This window comes from Takifugu rubripes, chromosome 19 (genome assembly GCF_901000725.2).
Source record: "Takifugu rubripes chromosome 19, fTakRub1.2, whole genome shotgun sequence".
Lineage (NCBI taxonomy): Eukaryota > Metazoa > Chordata > Actinopteri > Tetraodontiformes > Tetraodontidae > Takifugu > Takifugu rubripes.
The window spans coordinates 19,344,202-19,354,201 of record NC_042303.1 but is presented as its reverse complement, the minus strand read 5'-3'; the positions used below and the strand labels follow the sequence as shown (position 1 = coordinate 19,354,201).

Below are 10,000 nucleotides of genomic sequence, written 5' to 3'. Positions count from 1 at the left end.
CCCGAGCCACTCGGCTGTAGACCCTCTTGTCCCACTGATCGGCCTCCACCGCCCTCTCCTTGAAGAAGAAGTAGACCTTATCATCGTCGGCGCTGTGCGTGTCTGGGATGGAGAAGGCGCTGACGAAGTCCGGCTCTGACGGGACCGGGAGGAGGAAGATGAGCGACGGAGGAGGAAGATGAGCGACGGGGGGACGTGATGAAGACCTGAGGACGCTGCTCACCATTGAGCCAGTTCTGATCGTACGCTTCTGTGCGGATGTAGGGACGGCCGCCGCCCCGCGCCACCGTCCGGAAGATCCCGGCGTTGGCGCCCATAAAGTCCACCGAGGTACCAGAGTACAGCTCGCCACCTACAGGCCGGGAGGAGGAAGAGGAAGAGGAAGAGGAAGAGGAAGAGGAAGAGGAAGAGGAAGAGGAAGAGGAAGAGGACTTCCTTCAGACTCCCTGAAGAGGAAACACCAACAGTGTGGGACCCACCTGTCAGGTGAGCAGCGAAGGGTTCGCTGGGGCTGAAGGGGCACTTCCCCCTGCCCGACTCTACCACAGGGGACAAGGTGAAGGATGGTTCCTGCCAACACACACACACACACGCACACACACGCACACACGCACACACACACACACACGCACACACACACACACACACGCACACACGCACACACACACACACGCACACACACACACGCACACACACACACACACACACGCACACACGCACACACACACACACGCACACACACACACACACACACACGCACACACACACACACACACACACACACACACGCACGCACGCACACACACACACACGCACCACACGCACTTTTAACACATCTATATTTAGTTCTTTCATTCATCCTGCCGACAGTTCACTTGAGTGGCAGGTATCACCATGGCAACTGTTGAGGCTCACCTGTGTGCTGAGGCCGACGTGCACGTGCGTGCACTGTGGGTGGAAGGCCCCCGTCCCACAGGCGTAAACGTGCGTCTCGTTGAACGGCTGCAGCAGCCGCACAAAGTTGGCGCAGTCGGCCTGACAAGCAGAGGAGGCGGAGTCAGCAGGAGCAGGTGCCGCTCGGCCCCGCCCCCCCACTCACCTGCGGACTCTTCCCTGCCAGCCGGCAGCGTTCCACATCTTCTCTCGCCGCCGGCCAGTAAATCTGAGGAGACACAAAGGGCGCTCAGGCCTTCAGAACCGTCGGATCTGCCTCCTCTGGACCTCACCGTCGGTGCCAACAGCTCCAGGCTGTCGGGCCTCAGCAGGTAGATGTGATCTCTGCCTCCAACCAGCAACCACCCGCGATCCTCGTCCAGGAGCAAGGCATCATAGCCGCTGCTGACTCCGCCCCCCCACGAGAGGGCCCAGCCCTTGGTCAGATCTGGGGCGCAGGAGACAAAGAGCTGAACCTCCTGACGGGGACGTTGCTCTTAGCAACAAGACTCATCCTGAATCGTTTCATTAATATTTGTTTTGTCTTATTTTGGGTCACGGGAGGGGTCACGGAGGGGTCACGGAGGGGTCACATAGGGGGCGAAGGCCGGTCCATCCCTGGAGGAGTTCAAGGCCCGATGTGAGCATTTGTGGGTTTGGTACCTTACCCAGGGGTACCTGGGCAGTGCCCTGAGAGTGTTGTGGTATCTTCTCCTTCACCTTCCATGTTAAACCTAACCCCTAACCCCTAACCTAACCCTACACCTAGAGGGGACCTACCCAGGCCAGTAGGGGGCGCTCTACACCTGAAGGGGTCCTACCCAGGCCTTGGAGGGGGCGGTCTAAACTTGAAGGGGTCCTACCTGGGCCAATAGGGGGCGGTCTAAACTTGAAGGGGTCCTACCCAGGCCTTGGAGGGGGCGGTCTACACCTGGAGGAGTCCTACCCAGGCCAGTAGGGGGCGGTCTAAACTTGAAGGGGTCCTACCCAGGCCTTGGAGGGGGCGGTCTACACCTGGAGGGGACCTACCCAGGCCTTGGAGGGGGCGGTCTAAACTTGAAGGGGTCCTACCCAGGCCTTGGAGGGGGCGGTCTAAACTTGAAGGGGTCCTACCCAGGCCTTGGAGGGGGCGGTCTACACCTGGAGAGGACCTACCCAGGCCTTGGAGGGGGCGGTCTAAACTTGAAGGGGTCCTACCCAGGCCTTGGAGGGGGCGGTCTAAACTTGAAGGGGTCCTACCCAGGCCTTGGAGGGGGCGGTCTAAACTTGAAGGGGTCCTACCCAGGCCTTGGAGGGGGCGGTCTACACCTGGAGGGGTCCTACCCAGGCCTTGGAGGGGGCGGTCTACACCTGGAGGGGACCTACCCAGGCCAGTAGGAGGCGGTCTAAACTTGAAGGGGTCCTACCCAGGCCTTGGAGGGTTCCTACCTGTGTGAGAGACCTTCAGCCGGGCTCCAGTTTGGCTCCAGGTTTTGGCTGAGGAAGCAGGCAGCAGCACCAGGGGGGCCAGCAGCAGCAGGTGGACCCTCCCCCAGGAGGACCACGAGACCCTCAACATCTCTGAGCTGATGAGGACACAACGATGGACCAGGTGGACCTCCTGCTGCTCACATCACACGCTGGAGCTGAAAGGAGGAGAAAGTCTGTTTATTCAGACCAGTTAGCATCAGATTAGCTCTGCTCGCTAGGCTGGACCAGGGACGTCTCATCCCAGCTGGACAACCTTCACTGTCCAACAGCAGACCCTGTCCTTCTGAAACCACCCTTCAATCACAACCAGCTGTCCTGTTTGGGGGCGTGATGATAAAAAAGGGTCAACGCACAAATGAACACACAATTTAACACACATTTGTAACACACATTTGTAATAAGTGCGTCCCACCAAGCTGAGGGACGAGGACGCGTTGGAAGTAACAGTGCACAGTCTGGTACCTGCTGTCGGGCTCGTTTGAGGCGATGGACAAGATGGACCAGGACCTTCGGAGATTTTACAGAAACATCCAATGGTCCATTTTTCCAGGTCTCCAAAGATTCCTGGAGTGACACAAATACAGTTGTGATGGGAGCTGGTTGCCATGGTGACCTGTTCCACCATCTTTATTGGCTCTTCCTGTCGCAGCAGCTCAACAATGAGTCAACAAAACACGGTCACATTGTTGTCTTTGTTTGGGTTTTCCTGTCCCGTTGGACATCGGGTCCATCACCCTCTGACCAACACGCCTGAACTGGGTCAGAACTCTGACGGATGGAGACACAAGCACTTGTTTACATGAACAACAACAACAAACGTGAAGGAGCTCAAAAGAGTCTTGATTGGTAGATGATCACCATGGCGACAGAGGTGTGCTGTTAGCCTAGCTGCTAGCAGGACTGTCTGTATTTGACCCATTAGCTTGAATGCTAACTGCATGAGCGGTTGACGCAGGCCTGTAGACTAGCGTTAGCATTTTAACGGATTTTAATGGAAGATAACAATGCAGAACCTTCTTGCTCTGTCCTCCACCTCTGTCCTCCACCTCTGTCCTCCACCTCTGTTTCCCTCCTCCGTCCTCCACCTCTGTTTCCCTCCTCCGTCCTCCACCTCCGTCCTCCACCTCTGTCCTCCACCTCCGTCCTCCACCTCTGTCCTCCACCTCTGTCCTCCACCTCCGTCCTCCACCTCCATCCTCCACCTCTGTCCTCCACCTCTGTCCTCCACCTCCGTCCTCCACCTCTGTCCTCCACCTCCGTCCTCCACCTCTGTCCTCCACCTCTGTCCTCCACCTCCGTCCTCCACCTCCATCCTCCACCTCTGTCCTCCACCTCTGTCCTCCACCTCCGTCCTCCACCTCTGTCCTCCACCTCCGTCCTCCACCTCTGTCCTCCACCTCCGTCCTCCACCTCCGTCCTCCACCTCTGTCCTCCACCTCCGTCCTCCACCTCCGTCCTCCACCTCTGTCCTCCACCTCCGTCCTCCACCTCTGTCCTCCACCTCAGTCCTCCACCTCTGTCCTCCACCTCCGTCCTCCACCTCTGTCCTCCACCTCTGTCCTCCACCTCTGTCCCCCTCCTCCATCCTCCACCTCTGTCCCCCTCCTCCATCCTCCACCTCTGTTTCCAACCACCATCCCCCTCCTCTGTCCTCCACCCCTGTCCTCCACCTCTGTCTCCAACCACCATCCCCCTCCTCTGTCCTCCACCCCTGTCCTCCACCTCTGTCTCCAACCACCATCCCCCTCCTCTGTCCTCCACCCCTGTCCTCCACCTCCGTCCTCCACCTCTGTCTCCAACCACCATCCCCCTCCTCTGTCCTCCACCCCTGTCCTCCACCTCTGTCCTCCACCTCTGTCGTCCTCCACTAAAGTCCTGATTTTCCAGCATGACTCAGCCTGAATGTTGGGAAAAACAAAGAGCATGATGGGAAGTGAGCTGGCCAGTACAGGGACATGTTGTCCCCCTCTCTGCTCCCCGTGTCCCTCTGCTCAAGGTCACAGGGAAATATTCTGGCTCTCTGGGGGATTCTGGGAAAAGGAAAAAGCTGAGGTCATCCACTTCCACTCTGACTGGGCCTTATGGGCCGGTCCACAGGCAGCGGACAGAGGACGTGTCCTGGTGGACACAGACCCTGAGGTAGGGACGGACTCTGTCCATCTGTCCATCACACAGAGGGACGTCTCATTTCTGAGCAGCAAACAGCCCATCGGTCCAAAACCAGAGAGAATGACAGCACACACACACACACACACACACACACACACTACAGAGAGGAAAACAACAACACACACATACAGGAAACTGCTGCCGTCCCTCACAATGTGCAGCTCTGGGGGTGTTGAACTCATAACAGGAAAAGACGAGGACAATGGAGGGACGTTGACACAGAGACCCGTTTTATAACGTGAAATACACAGACGGTCCCAGTATAACCAGTCCATTAACCCCCTCTGTCCCAGTATAACCAGTCCATTAACCCCCTCTGTCCCATTATAACCAGTCCATTAACCCCCTCTGTCCCAGTATAACCAGTCCATTAACCCCCTCTGTCCCATTATAACTAGTCCATTAACCCCCTCTGTCCCAGTATAACCAGTCCATTTACCCTCTCTGTCCCAGTATAACCAGTCCATTTACCCTCTCTGTCCCAGTATAACCAGTCCATTAACCCTCTCTGTCCCAGTATAACCAGTCCATTAACCCCCTCTGTCCCAGTATAACCAGTCCATTAACCCCCTCTGTCCCAGTATAACCAGTCCATTAACCCTCTCTGTCCCAGTATAACCAGTCCATTAACCCCCTCTGTCCCAGTATAACCAGTCCATTAACCCCCTCTGTCCCAGTATAACCAGTCCATTAACCCTCTCTAACCTCCTGAAGAGTCGGACTGATCTTCTTTGATCTTCTGGACAGATGCTTTAATGAACTGACCTCGTGACCGAGAGGTCCTCGCGCTCGAGTCCAAACCGCTGCGTCTTTTGACAGGTGAGCCCTTCACGGACAGCAGGAAACGGCGCTTCAGTCACTTACACACACATTTCAGAGCGGACAGATGTGGACTCACCCAGCTGGACTCTGCTGCTCCCGTTCAGGTTCTGCGGTTCTCACCTGGATGAGGGCTCGAGACAAACTGAGCACGTGCGGGATGTACCGACTCACTCAGCCAACGGCCCCGCCCCTGTCCTCTCTGCTGTGGCCTTCAGGGACCGCTCGGAAATTGTTCCGCGGCTCGTGTGTTCAATCACAAAGGAGGTCGTGTATTAGTGTATTAACACTGTGTATTAACACTGTGTATTAGTGTAATAACACTATGTATTAGTATATTAACATTGTATTAGTGTATTAACACCGTATTAGTGTATTAACACTGCATGTTAGTGTATTAACACCGTATTAGTGTATTAACACTGCATGTTAGTGTACTAACACCGTATTAGTGTATTGACACTATGTATTAGTGTAATAACACTGTATTAGTGCATTAACTTTGTATTAGTGTATTAACACTGTGTATTAGTGTAATAACACTATGTATTAGTATATTAACATTGTATTAGTGTATTAACACTGTGTATTAACACTGTGTATTAGTGTAATAACACTATGTATTAGTATATTAACTCTATTAGTGTATTAACATTGTATTAGTGTATTAACACTGTGTATTAACACTGTGTATTAGTGTAATAACACTATGTATTAGTGTATTGACACTATGTATTAGTGTATTAACACTGTGTATTAGTGTATTAACTCTATGTATTAGTGTATTAACACTGTGTATTAGTGTAATAACACTATGTATTAGTGTATTAACTCTATGTATTAGTATATTAACTCTATGTATTAGTGCATTAACACTGTGTATTAGTGTATTAACTCTATGTATTAGTGTATTAACACTGTGTATTAGTGTATTAACTCTATGTATTAGTGTATTAACACTGTGTATTAGTGTATTAACTCTATGTATTAGTGTATTAACTCTATGTATTAGTGTATTAACACTGTGTATTAGTGTATTAACTCTATGTATTAGTGTATTAACACTGTGTATTAGTGTATTAACTCTATATATTAGTGTATTAAACACAATGGAAAAGACAATACAACAATAATCAACACTTATGGCTGATGACAGAGTAAAATACCTTTAAATTTATGTAAGTCATTCTCAGAATTAATTCATAGTTAATGGTAATGAAAGTTTCTATTTTAGTTTTGTGTAAAACTGTAGTGATAAAATCTGACCAGAAATATGCTGTCAACAAATAATGTGTTTGATGTAATGCTAAAAATATCTGTATGATAAAACATTCTTGAGAGGAAACCAAAACTCTGCCACTGTTGCGTAGTTCCTATTTCCTACAGGGAGGCTCAACTTGAACATCTCATGGCCCACAGCGCCCCCTCTGGACAGAGGAAAACAGCTTTGAGCAAATTTGTTCACTAAAAAATGTTGAAGCTCCCAGAAAAAAGATTCTTTAAAGGTAAAGTTGTGACTTATTGAGCTGATCTTTGTTTTAGAGACAATAAAAAGGGGAAAAAAGAGAATTCTGTCAATGTGTGATGAGATTTATTCAGAATGAAACTAAATATTTTTACTGATGGTGAAGGTCTCCTGGTCCTGATGGTGAAGGTCTCCTGGTCCTGATGGTGAAGATCTCCTGGTCCTGATGGTGAAGATCTCCTGGTCCTGATGGTGAAGATCTTGTGGTCCTGATGGTGGAGGTCTCCTGGTCCTGATGGTGAAGGTCCCGTGGTCCTGATGGTGAAGGTCTCCTGGTCCTGATGGTGAAGATCTCCTGGTCCTGATGGTGAAGGTCTCCTGGTCCTGATGGTGAAGGTCTCCTGGTCCTGATGGTGAAGGTCTCCGAAGTGCTTTCTCCGTGAGACAGTGTCAGATTGTCTGGCAGGTTGAGGCCTTACAGATTTTCGGATGGATGCATCTGAGAAACAAGCTGAACTCCGATGGTCGAGGCCTACAGAGAATAGATGCCCCCTTTGAGATGACACAGAGTCTCGAAAAATAAAAAGATAACCAAGTTTTATTAAAGGTGATAGTGACTAATAAAGTGATAGAACTTGAGACACGTGAGTAAAAGATTAATTAGATAGGTGTGATTAATATATGAAAATTTAGTGGAGTGTGAGCGAAAAACCTTCCGACGGACCTCTTTCATTATAAAACCATCAAACTCTGGACGGGAAGATTCTCTCACGGTCGGTCCGTCTACGGCGACCACCCGCGGAACTCCAAGCCAATTTAGTCAAAAGGTTATTAGGGGAGAGTTTGGCAAACACCTACGAGATACTCAAACTAAACCCAAAAATGTCCTTGGTCAGGCTGGTCGACCCGTCGGACCCTACCCTGGACCCTACCCTGGACCTTACCCTGGACCCTACCCTGGACCTTACCCTGGACCCTTCCCTGGACCCTTCCCTGGACCCTTCCCTGGACCCTACCCTGGACCCTTCCCTGGACCCTACCCTGGACCCTTCCCTGCCGAGGAACCCCTTTCCCTGTTCACCAAGTCCCCCAAATAACTTAGTGACACAAAACTTCAGATATATGTGTGTGTATATATAGAGATATAGAGATATATGTTGAACACATCAAACAGTGGTTTCTGAATTTGTAGTTCCTGGTCCCCTGATGAAGGATCTTCAGGTGGTTCACATCTCCATTCAGGGTCCTCCAGCATCTTTCACAGTTCATTTTGAATTTCTGAGTCCGTTTGAACATAGTTGCCACCCCAACGTGGAACCCAATGTGGATCCCCAACGTGGATCCCCAATGTGGATCCCCAACGTGGATCCCAACGTGGATCCCAACTACTGTCCTGGGACAGAGAGAGGTGCCAGCATCTTTGCAAATAAGACATCGGCTTCATTAAAAGGGATACGAACATATCAGAGCTACGTATCACAATCACATAAATTACCGTAAATTCCGGACTATAAGCCGCTACTTTTTTTCGACACTTAAAACACTGCGGCTTATTTATGGTTTTTTTCGTGGCGCACTATCACAACTATTGTGAATCAATCATTTTTACTGACCCTCAACGTGGAAAATACTCGAAGAAAAGCTTATGATGCGACTTTTAAGTTAACAGCGATCACTCGCGTAATGTTGGCATTACGGTAATCAATGGGGAGGAGGTGGAGACGCCGCCTGAAGAACGGATCCAAAGCAAAGAGACGACAGAAGCTTTTAGAGGTAAACATCGCAGGTGGCCCGAGCTTGAGAAGGTTCTGGAAGCCTGGGTCAGTGAGCTTGAGAAGGTTCTGGAAGACTGGGTCAACGAGCCTGAGAAGGTTCTGGAAGACTGGGTCAGCGAGCTTGAGAAGGTTCTGGAAGACTGGGTCAGCGAGCCTGAGAAGGTTCTGGAAGACTGGGTCAGCACACAGAGAGCAGGCGGCCGCGGTGCCACCGCCATGAAGATAGAAGATTTTAGAGGTGGCCATTGTGGTAGAATATATTTATGTTGCTAAGCGGATTAAATTAAAAGTTAAAAAATCCTGACGTGATGAAAACTGGATTTAAGGTCTCTGAATAAACACACAAGTGAAAAGAGTGGCTGTTGTTTCTGACCTGTCTGTCGCTCGTCAGTGACTCGTCTCTTACGGTAATAAAACATCTGTTTTCCATCTAATTCTTCATATCACTACGAGGGACCTGCGGCTTATAATCAGGTGCGCTCTATAGTCCAGAATTTACGGTAACTCCCCCCTCGTAACCGGAAGAAAAGAAAACTTAAATGCAAAGAGTAACATAAAAATATGTCTCAAAGGTTAATTTAGATACTAGATTAGTGGTTATACTGGATATTTATCAACCATCTCGTAGGTAGGTAGGTAGACAGGTAGGTAGGTAGACAGGTAGGTAGGTAGACAGGTAGGTAGGTTGGCAGAAAGGTAGACAGACAGACAGGTAGACAGACAGGTAGACAGACAGGTAGATAGGTAGACAGACAGACAGACAGGTAGATAGAGAAGCAGACAGGTAGACAGGTAGACAGACAGCAGCGTTTGAGCCAAAGTTGATTTGGATCAAAAAGGTCTCCAAGATCAGAGTAAAGAGCTGAAGGTCAAAGGTCACAGGAGCGAGCAGACAGACGGGTACTTGGCCAGGAACACCTGGTTCTCCACCCCGTAGACTAAAGAGCTGAAGGTCAAAGGTCACAGGAGTGAGCAGACAGACGGGTACTTGGCCAGGAACACCTGGTTCTCCACCCCGTAGACTAAAGAGCTGAAGGTCAAAGGTCACAGGAGTGAGCAGACAGACGGGTACTTGGCCAGGAACACCTGGTTCTCCACCCCGTAGACTAAAGAGCTGAAGGTCAAAGGTCACAGGAGTGAGCAGACAGACGGGTACTTGGCCAGGAACACCTGGTTCTCCACCCCGTAGACTAAAGAGCTGAAGGTCAAAGGTCACAGGAGTGAGCAGACAGACGGGTACTTGGCCAGGAACACCTGGTTCTCCACCCCGTAGACGAAGAAGCTGAAGTCTTTCCCGTTGTAACGATAGTGAGCCTGAGTCAGCGGCAGCAGCTCGATGGTCTGACGCTGGAGACAGGAAGAGATTTAG

General features: G+C 50.5%; 2 protein-coding genes across 9 annotated transcripts in view; both read right to left on the bottom strand.

Annotated features, from left to right (window-relative positions):
• LOC105419561 (semaphorin-3D) overlaps positions 1 to 5,915 on the bottom strand; it is a 14,055-nt gene extending 8,140 nt beyond the window's left edge. Inside the window, exons 1-10 of one of the 7 annotated variants that reach the window (XM_029827273.1) lie at positions 5,471 to 5,915; positions 5,278 to 5,398; positions 2,866 to 2,967; positions 2,362 to 2,558; positions 1,227 to 1,381; positions 1,100 to 1,162; positions 916 to 1,035; positions 480 to 570; positions 224 to 352; positions 1 to 135 (exon numbers count right to left, since the gene is read on the bottom strand). The exon at positions 1 to 135 is cut by the window's left edge and continues 8 nt beyond it. In XM_029827273.1, the coding sequence (XP_029683133.1) occupies positions 1 to 135; positions 224 to 352; positions 480 to 570; positions 916 to 1,035; positions 1,100 to 1,162; positions 1,227 to 1,381; positions 2,362 to 2,491 (823 nt within the window). In that variant the 5' untranslated portion in view covers positions 2,492 to 2,558; positions 2,866 to 2,967; positions 5,278 to 5,398; positions 5,471 to 5,915. Of the gene's footprint in view, positions 136 to 223; positions 353 to 479; positions 571 to 915; positions 1,036 to 1,099; positions 1,163 to 1,226; positions 1,382 to 2,361; positions 2,559 to 2,793; positions 2,816 to 2,865; positions 2,968 to 5,277; positions 5,399 to 5,470 lie in introns of those variants that run through there. The other 6 variants (XM_029827267.1, XM_029827268.1, XM_029827271.1 and 3 more) reach the window with 6 other exon arrangements.
• A 1,234-nt stretch (positions 5,916 to 7,149) lies between these two features.
• The window catches only part of ssuh2.1 (ssu-2 homolog, tandem duplicate 1), a 7,799-nt gene continuing 4,948 nt past the window's right edge, over positions 7,150 to 10,000 (bottom strand). Inside the window, exons 12-13 of one of the 2 annotated variants that reach the window (XM_029827274.1) lie at positions 9,886 to 9,978; positions 7,150 to 7,388 (exon numbers count right to left, since the gene is read on the bottom strand). In XM_029827274.1, coding sequence (XP_029683134.1) covers positions 7,332 to 7,388; positions 9,886 to 9,978 — 150 coding nt within the window. In that variant the 3' untranslated portion in view covers positions 7,150 to 7,331. The remainder of the gene's footprint in view (positions 7,389 to 9,885; positions 9,979 to 10,000) is intronic. The other variant, XM_029827275.1, reaches the window with a different exon arrangement.